Here is a 19,369-nt window from a genome sequence, read left to right as displayed (position 1 = left end):
TCAATTTAATGAATAGCAACGTTTGGTAAAGAAAATATTGTTCTACCTGGTTTGAGTTCTGTGGCTGAATTTTGTGCTATTTGTGCATGAGATAGATACCCAAGAAGAAGCTTTAAAAAGAAAATGTGTAAAGTGGCTGAGAAGCATAACAGCTATGATGATTCATTGAGACTTATTTTGCCATGAGAATTGAGAGTCTTGTTCTTAGCAACCTAATGTGTGGTTGAGTTGGAATATGAAGACCAGTGATCTGTAACTGGGCTTCAGGGCAACACAAGGTACACTGAGTGAATAAAGATGCATTCAAACACTTTTCTCTTCCTTGACACAATTATTAAAGACATGTTTCAAATTCATAAGAATGCAGGAGAGTGTGTAGTTGCCTTTTTAACCTTCAAAGGAGAAATAAAGTTTACTTTTTTATCAACGTAAGTCAAATTCTGATGGTTAGAATCTTGACCACAGGTAGAGGTTTAAAAGTCAAAAAAGATCAATGATTCTCTTCTAATAGAAGTTGATTTTAGGAAAGTATACTTACTGTGTATTTGATAAACTATTGCATAGACTTCTGCCAGTTTCTAATGATTTGAGTTAGATAGCAGTATCGCCCATTCAGATCAGACAATAGTGTCGCTGTTTGTCAGAGCCCTTTTGTGACTTTGCTATAGAGATATCTTGAGTCTGTAACTCAGTTTCATTTAGCAGTTACCTTAAAACCTATATTAATTTCCTTTTGAAATGTGAGGTCAAAATAAAATTCCCTCTAATAAGTGTGTTTTATTGAGCCTAATGTATATAGTTTTACTTTTAGAGGAGGCCTGCTAAAATTAAAATCTAAGGATTTTTAAAAAACTACTCTTAAACTGAATTCTTAGGTGCAAATATAAACAAACATCTAAACAAAACAAAATTAACAACCTCATTGATTCCATTTGGTAGCATGGAAGCTGTCTGAAACTCTACTGAAATGATGAACAAATGGAAACTAGACAGATATACATATTGATGCAAAAAAGAGATTTTCATTTTAGCTGGAAACTTTACTATTTCTAAATCTGATGAATTATCAAGGGAATTATTTTCTGTCCGTTTCAGGGCTCAATACTATAAATCAGGGACTCAACCTGGGATCCATAAATGGGCTCTAAGGAGATCCATGAACACCTTTTGCTCATAGAGTTTTATATTTATGGGCAGTTTCCTTGAAAGGGTTTCTTTATCATAGTTTTCACCAAATCCTCAAAGGAATCCATGATCCCTTCCCCTACCACCAACATGTAAGGACTGTTGATTCTTATTCATATCTCTGTATCACTGTGATGGAGTATTTGAACCAAGTTTGATCTTATGACTAACAATGAACATTCTCTAGTTTCTTAGATCTGCCATCTAGTCTAAGTGTGAAAGACTTAAGCCAGATCCAGATCCATGGTTGTTGATAATGCTAACAGTAGTAGATGAATGAAACCTTGTCTCTTTTTATAGCATGTTGATTTAGTGTATGTAACTGCATGTATCTATGACTATGCTCGGATATTCATTTAAGTGATCTATAATTGCCTAATTTTAAACACCTATCTTTTTTTTTTCCTTTTCATTCTGTGCGGTTACAAAGCAGTACGCATGGCTGACCCTGCTGCTCTCGGCTTCATCATTTCTCCATGGTCTCTGCTGCTGCTGCCCTCCGGCAGTGTGTCATTTACAGATGAAAATATTTCCAATCAGGATCTTCGCGCATTCACTGCACCAGAAGTTCTTCAGAGTCAGTCACTCACTTCTCTCTCCGATGTTGAAAAGGTAACATTAAGTCTTTTTTTTTCTTTTTGTCTTGATTTTGTTTTGGTGGGCACAGGAAAAATAGACACTGGACTACCCTACATCAACCCTCTGAAAAACACTCATTGAATTTTAAATAATCATGAAATCACTTATATATGGAATCTAAAAAATACAACAAACTAGTGAGTAAAACAAAAAAGAAACAGACTCACAGATACAGAGAATAAGCTAGTGGTTACCAGTGGGGAGAGGGAAGTGGGGAGGGATAAGAAAAGGGGAGAGGAGGGAGAGGTACAAACTGTTAGGTATAAAATGAGCTATAAGGGTATACCGTACAGCATGGGGAATATAGCCAGATATTTTTAGTAACTATAGGTGGAGCATAACCTTGAAAATCTGTGAATCACTATAACTTATAGCATATGGTGTAGTATTATAGTATAAGTGAAAGTCGCTCAGTCGTGGCTGACTCTTTGTGACCCCCATGGACTATACAATCCACGGAATTCTCTAGACCAGGATACTGGAATGGGTATCCTTCTTCTCCAGGGGATCTTCCCAACTGAGGGATCAAACCCAGGTCTCCCATGTTGCAGGTGGATTCTTTACCAGCTGAGCCACCAGGGAAGCCCAAGAATACTGGAGTGGGCAATCTATCCCTTCTCCAGGGGATCTTCCTGACCCAGGAATTGAACCGGGGTCTCCTGCATTGCAGGCGAATTCTTTACCAGTTGAGCTACCAGGAAAACCCCCTGCTATTACAGTATGCTTCAACTAAGAAACAAAAGGACCGTGTATTCCAAGAAGTTCATATTTATTTTAAGAATTCAAAGTAATTTTATAAAAATGTATAGGTCTAAGGAAAAAAACATGAAAAAAATGTGAGCCTTTATTAATTCAAGGTTTAAAATACTTATTAAAAGCCTGCTATGTATAAAACACTGTACTTGTGAGGAAGATACAAAAATAACTAGAAGATGGATCCTGATCAATGTATATAGACCAATAAGGTAAATACAAATAAATGATGTATAGAGGGATAGAGTTTAGAAGAGGAGCAATTTTCTGTTTAGAATGGTATGGCAGAGAAGGTAGCATTTGTGTTGGCGTATGAAGAGTGACTAGAATTTAGAAGTCCATCCTAAAGAAAATCAGTCCTGAATATTCATTGGAAGGCTGATGCTGAAGCTGAAACTCCAATACTTTGGCCACCTGATGTGAAGAACTGACTCATTTGAAAAGACCCTGATGCTGGGAAAGATTGAAGGTGGGAGGAGAAGGGGACGACAGAGGATGAGATGGCTGGATGGCATCACCGACTCAACAGACACAAGTTTGAGTAAACTCCGGGAGTTGGTGATGGACAGGGAGGCCTGGAGTGCTGCAGTCCATGGAGTCGCAAAGAGTCGGACACGACTGAGCGACTGAACTGAGAATTTAGAAAATTGAAAATAGGTAGGAATGGGGGTTCCACTCAGGGTTGCTGTGCTGTGCCATGCAGAGTAGGAGATTGTGCCCTCTGATGAGGAGTGTTTGGTCAGACTGGTTAGGCTGGAGCATCCCCTCTGTGGAAGGCTGCGGTTAAAGGGAGATGACAGGTCAGAATGAAGAAGACAGTGAAAACTAGAGACTTAAACTTTCTTCTGGGATATATCTTTAGGAGAGTGATGTGATGTGATTTGTTACCTCCAAGTTTGACGAAAGTGGATAAACGAGATGAAAAACTATGTAGGAATCTAACTGAGCCATTTTAATAATCTGAGGGACAGAACTAAAAAATTGTATAAGGCCTTGGGCATGTAAAGGTGGGGATGATGGGGTTATAGTAGAAGCAGAGCTAAAAGAGTTTCACAGTTGATTTGATGAAACAATGAAGAAGGAAAAGTTTATGATAGGAATATCCAGTCTGAGGATAGCAGTGCCATTGATATTTGAAGATCTGATTTCATTGTCAAGGCTCTGAAAGGAAATTTTGGAATAAATATGTGTATTTTGTGTAGCAAGCTGTGATAATTTTTATTTATTTTCGGCTTATCACATGGCTCGTGAGATCTTAGTTCCCTGACTAGGGATTGAACCAAGGCCCTTGGCAATGAAGGCACAGCGTCCAAACCACTGGAGCACCAGGGAATTCCCAAGCTGTGATAACATAGATAGGGAACTTTGGAGAATTCAGAATTGGCTATGGATATCATTTCTCATACATCAGTGCATGTAAGTGCAAAAACTAACCTAATAATTTCCTAGTAGTAAAATTATTAAATCAGAGTATGTGCATTTAAAATTTTGACATGTGGTTGACCCTTGAACAACTCTGATTTGAACTGCATGGACCCCCTCATGTGAATATTCTTCTCAATAGTAAATACTCCAGTACTACACGATCCTCAGTTGGTTGGACCTGCAGATGCAGAACCACTGATACAGAAAACCAAGCCTGCCTGTTACACAGATTTTCTAATGTGAGGAAGACATCTTGATTTGAGCCACTGATTATATATCTGAAATAAGACTGACGAGAATTGGTAGAGAATCCAGTTTTATCTACCTTTTATATTCCGAGAGCTGCTTAAGAATTTGGGAAGGTACATGCAAAGCAACCAGTGAATAGAAACCATAGCTATGAAGTGGAAGTAATGCTTAAGGCATTAACCCTAAGAAATTTCCCATTATGTGCAAGGAGGTGTTTGCAAAGGACTTTGTTTAATACACAGTATGTACAGTGTTGGTAGTTTTATATCATGAAGGTGTTTATACTGGTAGTGTTTTATTAAACTGGATAGCATATGTATAGCTATGTATATTTAAATAGTGTGCATTCATTCTGTATACTCTGTGATTCCTTTAATAATAAGATTTTTAAAGATAGAGGTTAACTGGAATATTGGAGATAGGCATGATGTGTGTGTAAATTATTTAACCTTTGAGATTTCTGAATCTTAACTGAGCTTCAGGATATCTACAAACCAATGAAATGATGTACTAAGTTTTATGTGTCTGAGCACTTTAGGGGCTGAGTGTCCTTCAAACTGGGTTATCAGTCTCTCAGGTGGGTCTGGTGACCTAAGGAAAACTGTAAGAATCACTGCAGTAGACTCACAAGTGTCTTAGTTTTAAAAACTGCTGCTGAATTATAAGTAAGTTTTCTCTAGTTAAGAAAAAATTTTGCACAAGTGTTTATGAATTCTTTTTGCAAGGTATTTAAAATCCACAATTGAAAAACTGCTTGATAGGTGCACGAGTGCTTTTCTGACTTGCCAAGGGCTTTCCCAGTTTGCCCTGCGATGTCAGAATACCCAGACAGTAAACCTCCCATGTATTTAGGTACAACTGTTAGATCCTGAGTTTGGGAAAGTGATTGAAGCCTCCCAGTATTAGGCTAGGTGTTCAGAATCAAGTGTTGGGGATGTGATGGGCATTGTTCCATTCCTACAAAATTGCCAACTATATTCTGACATCTTGAGAAAAAGGATGGTAAAGGCATTTCATAGTTTCCTGAGTTAAGGATATACCATTTTTAACTTGTTCTCAATAAATGCTTGCTGTTGGATAGCATATGAAATTTTTTTAAAAATATGATACTTAAAGCCTAGCTTATGAATAATAATGAATAGTTAGTAAGATCTTAACCTGTGGAAATGTTTCCTTCATTCAGTGAAACTTGTTTTGTAAACTACTTGTTCAGTTATATGAAAAAAAGTTTACCTTACCACGACACTTTGCATTTATTTGCCCTAAAATTTTACTTTTCCAGATAGCATGCCCATTTATTTAAATAACTAGACAAGATTATGTAGGTCACACAAAGCTTTTTGATTCTCTGGTTTTCCCTTCAGTGAGCAATTGTTTACTTCCTGCTTGCTTGGCACATGATTAATTTGGCAATTCTTTTGAAATCATTTTGTTAGGACTAGAACCTGAATCAAATTCTTGTTTTGTTTTCTTTTCAAGATTATTGGACATGCACCAGGGATTTGAACTATATCCCTGGTGAACTAAAGGGATCTTAGGTTAAGTGTTTATTTTCACTAACTTACAGTGTAAGTATCAGTAATTGTGTTTCTTGCTACTGCTAAGTCGCTTCAGTCATGTCTGACTCTGTGCGACCCCATAGATGGCAGCCCACCAGGCTCCCCCATCCCTGGGATTCTCCAGGCAAGAACACTGGAGTGGGTTGCCATTGCCTTCTCCAATGCATGAAAGTGAAAAGTGAAAGTGAAGTCACTCAGTCATGTCTGACTCTTAGCGACCCCATGGACTGCAGCCTACCAGGCTCCTCTGTCCATGGGATTTTCCAGGCAAGAGTACTGGAATGGGGTGCCATTGCCTTCTCTGAATTGTGCTTCCTCCCAGACACTAAAGAATCTGCCTGCAATGCAGGACACGCAGGAGATCTGGGTTGGATCCTGGGGTTGGGAAAATCCCCTGGAGAAAGGAATAGCTACCCACTTCAGTATTTTTGTCTGGAGAATTCCATGGACAGAGGAGCCTGGCGGGCTACAGTCCATTGGGTTGCAAAGAGTCAGACACAACTGAGCTACTAACACTTTCACCATATCTATACTTATTAAAATCAAGAGTCATCTTTAGATGGATAATATGAGGAAACAGCAGAAACCTCAAATGAACTTGTTTTAAAAACCAAATGCCTTTAACCACACTACACTACATTTATTCTACATTAATTCTTACTATTCCACCCTCTCTCCCTTCCATTTGTTCCCATTTATCCATAAATTTGAAAGTATAGTTATTACACACAGGCATTTGAAGAAACTCCAGGGCTGTCTAGTTCTAGAGTCCAACATTTAATGACAGAATTAAATTTAATGACAGAATAAAAATTTAAATGCTAGGGTTGTAGAGATATCATCTTGCACCCATTAGACTGACCACTATCAAGAGAACAAAAAATAGCATGTGTTTTTGAGAATAGAGAAGCTGGGACTTTCATTTACGTTTCTGAGACTGTAAATTGTATCGTCATTATGAAAAACAGCATGGCGGCTCCTCGAAAAAGTTAAACATAGAACTGCTATGTGATACAGCTTCTCACGTTTGAATGTATGTCCAAAAGAACTCGAAGCAAGGTGTAACTGGCAGGTATGGCATAGAACAGTAGTTCTCACACTTTATCCTGCATCAGAATTACCAGAGGGACTTGATAAAACACAGACTGCAGGGCTTACCTCCAGGATCTCTGATTCAGTAGGTCTGGGGCAGGGTCTGAGAACTTGCTTTTCTCCCAAGTTCCCAGGGGATGCTGATGCTGCTGGTTGGGGAATAACTCTTTGAGAATCACTGGTATAGAGCTGAAAGCTAAATGCGATGATACTTGTTAAATGCTTAGAACAGTCCCCAGCATAGAGTAAGCACCCACTGAGTATTATCAGTTACTATTATGTTAAGTGCTGTCCTAGGTCCTGGGATAAAATTATGGATAAGACAAAGTCGTTTCATTCACAGAGTTCATATTCCAGCCCATTATAACTGTAAAGACAAAAAAAAACATATTTCTCTTTCCCATGGAATATATTGGCTCTTTCAACTCTGTGTGTGTGTGTGTGTGTGTGTGTGTGTTTTAATGTTACATTTTCACATCTTTATCTCTGATTCCTGCCTTTCCACAAGTCCACTTAATTGCCTAAATTTCTCAAGTCATCTTCCCAAGTCCAGCCATTCTATCCTCTCCTTTTCAGCCCTATTGCCAGGGCTATGGTAGGGTCCCCATTTCCTTTCTCTTGAACTTTTATCATAATCTTCCACCTTATTTCTGCTTCTTGACTATTTGCCCAACTGCTGTCAGATTAACCCCTCTGATCATGTCTCTTTTTTTTTTTCCTTCAAAAACCTTCTGCTTTTTTTTTTTTACCCAGTTAAGTACAGATTCCTTTGCAAAACCTAGGAAACCTCTCCAGAGTTTGATTCCAGCCATATTTCAACTCCTCTCTTTCATATGCACAAGTTGTAGTCAGTGATTATTAAAGAGATTCTATGCTTTGTGGCTTCCCTCTTTTGTATAACAGTGCCCTTCCCCATTTCTGCAAACTCACATCCTAAGTACCAACCATTCTTTCAATGACCATCTCTTGAGGACTCAGATATTCCACACTATATTAGGCATAAGTTTACAGAGATATTGAATAAGAAATTGTCTTTGCCCTCAAAGGGCAAGTAGTAATGTAAGTATCAGTAATGGAGAGACAGACAAAAAGCAATTAATAATAATAATAATGAAAATACAAGGATAGTAGGTCTGTACAAAATATTAAGAGAACACAGAAAGGGGACACATAACCTATATTCAAGGCTCAGCTTAAACTGCCCCTGCTTTAAATTTCTTCCCTAATCAGAAGTAATCTTGTCTTTTTTGGATTTCGCTAAGAGTCAGACACGACTAAGCGACTTCACTTTCACTTTTCACTTTCATGCATTGGAGAAGGAAATGGCAACCCACTCCAGTGTTCTTGCCTGGAGAATCCCAAGGACGGGGGAGCCTGGTGGGGTGCCGTCTATGGGGTCACACAGAGTCGGACACAAGCAACAGCAGCAGCAGCAGTACAAATTTACCACTTCTTCTTTGTTTGATTCATACATATATATTCTCTCTCTATATATATATACACACACACACACACACACACATATATATATATATATATCTCATATTTGGATATTTATTAAGCAGGAGTCTCCAAAGAAACCAGATCAGTAGGGTGTGTGTGTGTGTGAAGAGAGACTTATTAGCTCATGTGATCATGGATACTGACAAGTCCCAAGATCTGTAAGATGAGCTGGCAAGCTGGAGACCAGGAGAGCAACATTGTAGTTCTGGTCTGAGAACCAGGAGAACCAAGGGTGTAGCTCCACTCTGAAGGCCAGAAGGCTCAGGGCCCAGGAAGAGCTGATATTTTGGATCAAGTCCAAAGGCAATAAAAAGCTGATGTCCTAGTCTGAAGGCAGTCAGGCAGAAAGAATTCTTTCTTACCTGGGGATGGGTAAACCATTTTGTTCTATACAGGCCTTCCAATGATTGGATGAGGACAACCCATATTGGGGAGAGCAATCTGTCTTGCCCACTTTACCAATTTAAATGGCACTTTCATCCAAAACACTCTCCCAGAAATACCCAGAATAGGGTTTGATCAAATATCTAGGCATCCAGTCAAATTGACACATAAAATTAACCATTATAGTGTATATATATGTAGATGATCAGCAAATGTATTAAGTTTATAATCTATTTTTTAAATGTTATTAATCTTATATAGTCCTAGATGTTATTAAAGTAATTCAATTCACGTACTGACAAGTATATATAATAAAGGATCTTAAAGTACTACCAGTATCTCAAAGAACCACAAATCAGAATTAATATATTGAGACATATATTTGAGTATGCAGTTCATCATTTTTGCTAAAGGTATGAAAAATGTTTTTCATGTATGAGGCTCTTTGAAAAGGTGTTCCCATATGAGGTTCCTTGAATTCTAAACAGAAATGTGATACAAATAGTCTGCAACATGTTGCCTTGAACTTCATGCACATTTAATTCAGTTCACCAGGCATGTATTGAATATCTACTATGTACAAGTTGTGTCAGTTGCTAAGAGGGATATTAAGATGTATAAAAAACGAGGCTCCCTCAAGGAAGACAAACAAGCAAACATCCTAAGTATGTTGCAGGTAGTATTAGTTAACTGTTTCATTAGAGATACAAATGAAATGAAAACTGTATCATATAAGAGAGAATGCTTTATACAGTTGGGAAAAGATTTATATAGCATTCGTAATAGATAACAGCATCTTTGGGCTAACAATAATGGGTAGAACTTTTATTGACCGATGAGGAAAGAAATTCTTGGTAAGAGGAACGGTTCAAAAAAAGCTGGGAAAGAGAAAGATTGGTTTGCCAGCAGAGAATTATCTTTTAGTTTTGAAGTGTTTAGGTGTGATAGAGAAAGGAATGAGAAGAGAAGGAAGACTGAAAAATCTGTTTGGAAAATGGAGATGGAGGCAAGTCAGAGTGAGCCTGGTGTATCATAAAGAATTTGGAATTTTGAACATTGGGAGCCATGAAAATATTTAAAAAGAGGAACAAACTTTTTCTAATCTGTAATTTAAATGCTGTGAGATTCTAAGGATATCCAGTTTTATATGGATTTATCTCACGTATATCTAAAGAGGTTTGAGACAGTTTGTATAATTAAAAATAGAGATGGAAAAATGACAGCAAAATGGAAAAAAAAGAAAAGACACTGAAGAGGACATTGCAATAAGATGGCTGCAAACAAAATGTTTGTGGTAAGATTATTCAATACTGGGAGAGCTGGCTGAACATTTAGCTTTGAATCTCTTAAGGAGAGCTGGAAAATGATTACTTAGAAGGATTAACTGTCCACTCTTTAGGTCGATAATCTTGCTTCCTGTTTCACCAGGGGGAAAACAGTAGAAGTAATCAGGAGACTTCTCCCAAGATCCCATGACCAGATTACCCACATAAATTTTCATATTCTTTGCTTCCCTGCTTTGTAAGAACTGGCTGTGCTCCTCTGTGAAGCCAACTCCTTCATCTGTGTGTTAGCCTCCACTTCCTCCTGCTTACTCATCAGTGTTCTCCCAGCTGTCTCCTCTCTCCTGCAATTCCAGTTTTCCCTGTTCTATCCATACTATCAGCATAAAAATATGTTGTCATTTTTCCAATCTTTAAGAAGCAAACAAACAATGAAAAAGGAACCTTTTCTGACCCACCTTTTTTTTTCCATGTGCTACTACCTCATCCATTCTTGGTAAGAAAAGTGCTAATCAAACTGTAATGAGATTTTTTTTCTCTTTTCAGTTCAGCAAACAGCTTCATAACACATTCTATGGATAAGGCTTGTGGAAAAAAAGTCTCATATGTTGCTGTAGAAATGCAAAAGGATAAAACGTTGTGGGGGGAAATCAGACAAAAATGTATCAAAACTACAGATGATTTGCTCTTTTATTCATAATGTAAGAGAGTCAATTTAAAAGGAATACTTGCATGTACAAAAAGACATTTCCAAAACTGTTTACTAAAACTTTATTTATGATAGCAAAAGTTTAGGAAATTTCTAATTGCCAATTAGTGACAGATCAGTTAAGTAAACAATACAGTAACCACAAAATATAGTTCTATGCAGCAGTGAAGAGTTAAGAGATTCAAAGCTAAAGAGATTCAGTGCCATCTCTAAACATTCATAACCTGTCTTGTTATATTAAAACTGCAAGGTGTTGAGTAATTTTTTAAAATTTCTGACCTTTTGTAAAAGAAATGGAAAGTCAGAGTTTTTATTCATATTCTCTTGAGTTTGCATAAAGAAACTTTAAATAAGAAATGGGGGAGAATGGATACATGTAAGGTATGGCTGAGTCCCTTAGCTGTTCACCTGAAACCATCACAGCATGTTAATTGGTTAACCTCAATACAAAATAAAAAGTTTAGAGTTAAAAAAAAAAAAGGACTGATAAAAATGATTACTCATAGCAGACAGACTGAGGAGTTGGAAAGTAAAATCTGTTCTGATCATTTACAGTCTTATTTTCTGTTTTAAGCTCTCATATACATTTTTAATTTAAATTTATTTATTTTTAATTGGAGGATAATTGCTTTGCAATACTGTGTTGGTTTCTGCCATACATGAGCATGAATCAGCCATAAGTCCCCTCTCTCTTGAACCTCCCTGCCACCTCCCACCCCATCCCACCCCTAGAGGTTGTCACAGAGCACCAGATTTGAGCTCCCTGCGTCATACAGCAAATTCCCACTAACTCTCTGTTTTATATAAGCTCTCACATTCTTTTATGCAAAATATGAAATGATGGTTTTGTCAAATCATGTGTTACATTTTCTTTGGAGCAAAAAGTGATGAATGTATAGTACTTGCTAGATTAACTTTTTACCATAAAATGATTTTTTTTTTTTAATTCTATTCCTAGATCCATATTTATTCTCTCGGAATGACATTGTACTGGGGAGCTGATCATGAAGTGCCTCAGAGCCAAGTAAGTCAAGCCATCACATGTGTACAATATTGTACTTTTTAAGAAGCTCTTCTGTGCATTGAGGTGTTCTACAGTGTGGTGTCAGGCACGTCAGCGTTTCTATACTGGTTGTTCACGTTAATAATGTCTTCTCTCAGAATGAAGTAATAAAGTACTAAAGAAATTATTTTTCTGAGAATGTTCTTAGAAATATAGAAGTCATCAGAGGATGGTATGGCCACCCACTTCAGTTTCCTTGCCTGGAGAATCCCCATGGACAGTGGAGCCTGGCGGGCTACAGTCCATGGGGTTGGACACAACTGAGTGACCAAGCACAAATACACACCTGTGTTTCAACAACTCAGTGAAATGCAGTAGCCTCTTCAAAATTATAGCAAGAGAAATAGGAGTCCCCTTTATTTCTTCTAATTTAGTGACTGATAAAGGGGAATTGTAAATGTCTTTGATGATTCATTCTTGACTAGAAAGTGATAGCCTTTTTTGATACAAAAACTATAGGAATAGTAGTAGCTCTAACTACATATCAGAGTTTCTACTTCGTTAGTTTTTTCTCTTATAACTTCAAAATCATACCTCACGACCCCTGCAGCAGCAGACATAGATAGTAAAGTAATATTTTCTGGGGTCTTAGGCTCTGATGACCATTGGGCTGCTTCTGGTCTTTGTTTTCTAAAATAACTGATTTCCTGAAGACACAATACATCGTAGTAAATGGAATTCAAATTTTTAAAATAGGTATATTTCCTCAAAGATACGGCATATAGAATTGTTTTATTTTAGACATTTAGACATTTAGAACTCAAAACAAAAATAACTAGGTGTGTCTTTTATAATCAAATTAAGAAGCAGTAAGCATTTTAGGCTTTTATTCTAAAATTCAGACATCGTAAGGTCCATGAAAGATGAATGCTAGTCTTCAGCTTCTTTTGGTTTTCATTTTATATCATGAAAAATACTGTGTATTTACTTTCTCTCCTCATTTCAATTCTATAAATATAAATAAGAAAGTTAAATTATTACTGGAAATAATAGTGTCATATTTTATACAACCTAACTTACATGTAAAATGTGATCATATCCTATAATTTAACACTTCTCTCTCTCTGGTAACTGAAAATAAAGTCAGTATCTATCATGTATAAATTGGAAGGGAAGCATATATAAACTTTTACCTCTATTTTACTATCAGATATCATTAATTGTTTTGGAGAAATATTTAATGTTAATTCAAAAGTATTTATTAAGCACATACCTTATGACAGACACTGTCCCAGACACCAGGAAAATAATGTCCCATGCCTGTGGAGTCTTGTCATGGGTATGGACAACCAAATAACCAGTTACAATGCAATGTGATAAATGCTATGTTAAGGGGAATGAAATTTCCTGCAGTACAGGAGACCCAGGTTCCATCCCTGATTTGGGAAGATCCCCTGGAGAAGAGAATGGCTACCCACTCCAGTATTCTTGCCTGGAGAATCCCATGGACAGAGGAGCCTGGCGGGCTACAGTCCATTGGGTCACAAAGAGTCGGACGCGACTGAGCAACTGACACACACACGTGGAAAACCAGATGTGGAGCCTCTAACTAGACTTGGAGGGCTAGGATAGGTTTATTAAAGGAAGTTGTTGCTAAGCTGAGCTCTAAAGGATGACGTATGATATCCATAATGGATGAAAAGTAGAAAGAAAGGGTTACAGGGAAAGCATATGTTAAAACCAAAGCAGATGTACTAGTTCAGATTCCAGTCAGCAATGCTCTTCTCACCACTACTTCGTATCATCAGTGTTTTTATTTTTAACCATGCCACTGAGTGTGCAGTGACTTATCTTTGTGGTTTTATGTTGCATTTCTTGGTATGATCTTTGGACATTTAGATATAATATTCTATAGATTATGTCAACTAATTTAAAAAAAATTTTCACATTCTGGCTTCTGTTTCACCAGCAAAACGAGAACTTATATTAAAATGACCTTGAGTCATTGCGATATTTGAAATCTCTTCTAAGTTATCACGAGAGTATAAAATTATATTTATTATTACTTTTTATGAAATATTAGGAAATTGTTTATTCCTCCCCAAATAGTGTGTGTATATGTGTTTGTGGGTTTTCCCAGGGGGCTCAGTGATAAAGAATCTGCCTGCTGAGGTAGGAGATGCTAGTTCAGTCCCTGGGTCGGAAAGATCCCCTGGAGGAGGAAATGACAACCGCTCCAATATTCTTGCCTGGAAAATCCCGTGGACAGAGGAGCCTGGTAGACCACAGTCCAAAGGATCACAGAGTTCAGACATGACTGAGCCACTGAGCACAAACATGTTTGTATGTGTGTGTGTATGTGTGTGTGTGTGTGAAATGAAATATGTATGAAATGAAATGTTTATGTATATGTATAAGTGAAGTGAAAGTGAAGTTGCCCTTGTGTCTGACTCTTCACGACCCCATGGACTGTAGTCTATCAGGCTCCTCCATCCATGGAATTTTCCAGGAAAGAGTACTGGAGTGGGTTGCCATTTCCTTCTCCAGAGGATCTTCCCAATCTAGAGATCAAACTTGGGTCTCCCACATTGTAGCCAGACACTTTACCATCTAAGCCACCAGGGAAGCCCATATATATGTATATAAGCAGTTTATATATATGTATACATGTATGCTGCTGCTGCTAAGTCACTTCAGTCGTGTCCGACTCTTTGCGACCCCATGGACTGCAGCCTACCAGGCTCCTCCATCCATGGGGTTTTCCAGGCAAGAGTACTGGAGTGGGGTGCCAATGCCTTTTCCACGTATACATGTATATGCATATATATAAACTGCTTACCAAAACCCTTGGTTAATCAAAACATTCCATTTCTTATGCATACCAAAAAAACCCAGGTTTTTTTAAATAATAACTCCTATTCTTAGGAGATATATGTTAACCATCCTCCGCTAATACAGTTTTTATGTTATGAAAAGGTAAAATGCAGTCAAACATTTATGCTACTACATAAGGAATTCACTTCCTCCAGGTATTTGAAGTGTATTTATTTGGTATGGTTCCTGTGACTCTGGAAATGATTTGTCTCCCATTCGTTCGATTTACCCTCGCTGATCAACGTGACCTTTTCCTTCTTTGTCCTCAGCCTATCAAGCTTGGAGATCATCTCAACAGCATACTACTTGGAATGTGCGAGGATGTGGTTTATGCTCGGGTCTCTGTCCGGACTGTCCTGGATGCTTGCAGTGCCCACATCAGGAATAGCAATTGTGCGCCTTCATTCTCCTATGTGAAGCAGTTGGTAAAACTGGTTCTGGGAAGTCTTTCTGGGGTAAGCCACAGTTCCAGCTGGCGCATCTAGTCATACTTTAAACTTCAGTAGCATTTCACAAGATTTTCTTTAAATATGGATAGCATTTCTCCATGAAGACTAGGAACAGGAGACTGAATTTCTTTCAAACGTTAGTTGTTTATTTGAAACAGTACTTAAAATAGAAGCCCACTGCAATAATTTAGTTTTCTAGATTTTATGAGAATTTGTCTTTTTAAATTTTTTAAAATAAAAAAAAATTTTTAATTGGAGGATGATTGCTTTACAGTGTTGTATTGGTCTCTGTAGTACAATAGCACAAATCAGTCATAACTATATATATATACACACATATATAGTTATAGGGAGGGAATATGTATATATATGTACATATACATATTCCTTCCCTCTTGAGCCTCCCTCCCACACACCCCATTAAACTATCCCACCCGTCTAGTTCATCATAGAGCACTAGGCTGGGTTCCCTATGTTATATAACTATAATACTAGCTATCTGTTTTATACATGGTAGTGTATATAATGCCAGTGCTCTCTCTCAATTGATCCCACCCTGTCCTTCCCCTGTGGTGTCCATAAGTCCTTTCTCTACGTCTGTGCCTTTATTCCTGTACCGCAAATAGTTTCATCAGCACCGTTTTTCCAGATTCTATATACATATGTTAATATACAGTATTTGTTTTTCTCTTTCTGTCTTTCTCCACTCTGTATAACAAGCTATAGGTTCATCCACCCTAGTTCAACTGATTCACGTTTGTTCCTTTTTATGGCTGAGTAATATCCCATTCTATAATGTACCGTAACTTCTTTAACCATTCATCTGTTGATGGACATCTAATTTGCTTCCAGGTTCTGGCTATTGTGAATAGTGCTGCAGTGAACACTAGGGTACATGTGTCTTTTTGAATAGTCTTTTTTTTAGAACTTTATTCTAGAAAGTAGTATAGAATCACAGCATGTTAAAGCTAAAAATGTCTTCTTGCCTCTCTTCTTTCATTTTTTCCTATGGAGCTTTCAGTGAGTGAGTCTATCTACTGTGAAAGCCATATGGGCATGCAGCATGGGTTTTAGAGTCATTTACATGCATTTTCAATTTCTTGAGACCTCTTTCTTGCCCACTTAGTCTGGACCTCTTAAGGATTTCTACACCCTCCCCACCTTATTGGACATTGGCTTCTGGTGTGTGAGGGGGATACATGCTTGCATTCCTACCAGATTAGTCCAAAACAGGGACTACCTTTATTTTCTCGCTTGTCTTAGATATGAAGAATCCCAAGACTAACAGTCTGTATATCTAATAATCCCTCCATTGTATTTCTCAAGCTGTATTCTATCCTATTTGCCATAGATTGGCCATCCTTTGTTGTTGTTTTTTAAGGAAATTCTTTTCTCTCTCTTTTTACAATAATTTTTGTTTATTTATATATTTATTTTTGGCTGTGATGGCTCTTTGTTGCTGTGCAGGCTTTTTTCTAGTTGTGGCAAGCAGCGGCCACTCTCTAATTGTGGTGCACAGGTTTCTCATCGCGATGGCTTCCCTTGTTGCTGAGCATGGGCTCTCGGACATGTGGGTTTCAGTAGTTGCAGCTCCCGGGCTCTCATGTGCAGGCTCAGCAATTGTGGCTCAGGGGTTTAGTTGTTCCACGGCATGTGGATCAGGGATCAAACCCATGTCCCCTGCATTGTCAGGTGGATTCTTGACCACTGAGCCATCAGGGAAGCCTTCTTTTGATTTTTGGTATTTGATCTAGATTTGAACTTCATCTGCTCTTGCCCCTTACGTTATGGTACCTTGAGTTCCTCTCTTTCATGTGACTTTGGATGGACTTGTCACTGTCGCACAGTGTTCTTGCTGGCTTCCTCTTAATTTCTCATCCCTAGGGATTTAGTTCTGCTAACCTTAACCAAGATGTTGTATGGCTGGCAAGGATATATCCAAATTCCACATGCTTTGCTAGTTGATAGGTTCATAAAGTCTTCTAGGCAAGTGGTTTATAAAGTAGACTCCAAGGAGCCTTTGCAATTCTGTAGTGAGAGGAATTGGGATAGTAGAGGCTAAGTGAAGAGGGTTCTTGGCCGTGTATTTCCCCTTCTTGACTAGGGCTGATTTATTTGTTTGTATTTCTTGTGTGACCTTTTTTTTTTCCAAAACAAAGATAAAGATACTAAAAACTTAGGAAAGCCCTCTATCCCAGAGGTCCCCAGCCTTTTTGGCACCAGATTTTGTGGAAGACAGGTTTTTCCACAGACTCAGGCAGTGGGGAGAGTGGTGGTTTGGGGATGATTCAATTGCACTACATTTATTGTGCACTTTATTTCTATTATTATTGCATCAGCTCCACCTCAGATCATCAGGCATTAGATCCTAGAGGTTGGGGACTACCACTCCATTCAGACCAAACTATCCTACATATTTTGAAATACATTTTTGTTTAAAAAAAATTTCTCTGTGTTCGAGTTGAGGGAGAACTCTTTAAGGAATATTAAATGTAAATTCACTGTAGAACTTCTCAGAGCCTTTAATATACTAGGTTGTATTACTAACCCTCAAGAGGGAAAGGCACATAGGTGAAACATTTCCCAAACTTATTTGTGCCTTCTTTCACAGATCTTCTCATAATACTGATGTTCTTGTGAAAACTCCCTCTGAGGAATGATCTGTACTAACTCCTTCACTTTATAATTTACCTATTTCTATTTTGGCTTTGTTTTTTAAAAAAACATTTTGAAGATTTTTTTTTTTTTTTTTGCCTGTGCTGGGTCTTTGTTGCTGTGCGGGCTTTCTTCTAGTTAGGGCCAGTAGGGGGCCGCTCTTTGTTGCGCTGCGTGGGCTTCTCACTGGGGTGACTTCCTTTGTTGCGGAGCTCGGGCTCTAGGCACGAAGGCTCAGTGGTTGTGGCACATGGGCTTAGTCGCCCCGGAGCATGTGGGATCTGCCCGGACCAGGAATGGAACCCATGTCTCCTGTATTGATAGGTGGATTCCTATCCATTGGACCCCCAGGGGCATCCTATATATTTCTTAAAGAAATTGAGACTCACAAAGCTTATGTGACTTCCGTTTCCTATTAATCAGTCAGGAATTTAACAGCTATCAGAGTTTGAGGGGAAAGGATACAAGGAATGACTGAGTTGAAAAAGAGCGCTTTAAACTAGATCCCAGAGACTGGATAGAAAGAAAGGGTAATCCAGGCAGAGGGAAGTAAACTTGGATCAGTGCCCTGAGACGGGAAAGAGCAGAATGTTCAAGGAACAGGGATAAGTCTGACACAGGATGTGCTGTGGGACTTTTTAGTGGGAGAGAAGCATAGAAAGGTCAGTTGGAGTCAACAGGGAGAGAGCTCGCTTTTCCAGAGGCAGATTTCAAAGTAGAAATAATAACACTCCCCCCATCCTTCGCTCTTGAGAGTCTCCTGGATATAATCGGACAGAAGTAACTCTCATAGCTACCATTTTTAAATGTTGAGTTTGTTTTGTGCTGAATGACTTATGTGTTTTTTTCACCTTTATTCACCAAAATAGCCCCAGGTTATAAGACAGAATTTCATCCTCCTCTTAGAGAGAATGAAACTGAGGTTCAAATAGATGAAATAACTTGCCGTGGCCACATGCATGGTAAATGACAGAGACACAATCGGAATCTGGATCTCTCTGACCCTGAAGCCCATGCTGTTAGCGAGCACGCCCCTCTGAGACTATCATTCTCCCCAGTAGCTGATAGAAAGACTTAGTGTTTCATCCAGTGTGAAATTCACTACAAGTGTCCATAATCCTAATTCACTTAAAATTAATTAGCCTAGAGTAAAAGTCAGTAGGCCAGCTTACTTGTCAACATTCTTCCACTGATTTAATCTTATAACATGTTTGAATGCAGTTTTACTTACCTGTAAGGTAGTAGTAATAGTGCATACCATCCACCCATATTAGTGAGTAGTTGTAAAGATAATTATTTCAATATTGATGAGCTGCTTCAGGGTCCTTAGAAATTTGCTATTTCTCCCTTTATTGTAATGTGAAGTTAATAATAATATATACCACATGAGGTTTTTTTGATAGTTAAATAACATTAAGTATGTAAAGTCCTAAAGGTGGTACCTGCCTTACAGTAATTGCTCAGTAAATGTCAACTGTTATTAATAGTAGTGTTCATGCAGGAATACCCAAAGATGATACAGGATATTGTCTCTTCTGTTACTGATAATACAGTACAGTGTGAACTAATATATAATTGAAACAATACCATCATTTCAGAAATATTTC

General features: G+C 38.0%; 1 protein-coding gene across 8 annotated transcripts in view; it reads left to right on the top strand.

Annotated features, from left to right (window-relative positions):
• Window positions 1-19,369, top strand: part of PTPN13 (protein tyrosine phosphatase non-receptor type 13) — a 224,768-nt gene that overhangs the window by 75,338 nt on the left and 130,061 nt on the right. For 6 of the 8 annotated variants that reach the window (XM_006055370.4, XM_006055369.4, XM_006055366.4 and 3 more), the window contains exons 3-5: window positions 1,616-1,797; window positions 11,740-11,805; window positions 14,928-15,113. In XM_006055370.4, the coding sequence (XP_006055432.2) occupies window positions 1,616-1,797; window positions 11,740-11,805; window positions 14,928-15,113 (434 nt within the window). The remainder of the gene's footprint in view (window positions 1-1,615; window positions 1,798-11,739; window positions 11,806-14,927; window positions 15,114-19,369) is intronic. The other 2 variants (XM_025289753.3, XM_025289755.3) reach the window with 1 other exon arrangement.

Source organism: Bubalus bubalis, chromosome 7 (assembly GCF_019923935.1).
Source record: "Bubalus bubalis isolate 160015118507 breed Murrah chromosome 7, NDDB_SH_1, whole genome shotgun sequence".
Lineage (NCBI taxonomy): Eukaryota > Metazoa > Chordata > Mammalia > Artiodactyla > Bovidae > Bubalus > Bubalus bubalis.
Note: the sequence above shows the minus strand (reverse complement) of the source record. Positions and strands in the feature narration are given on the sequence as shown.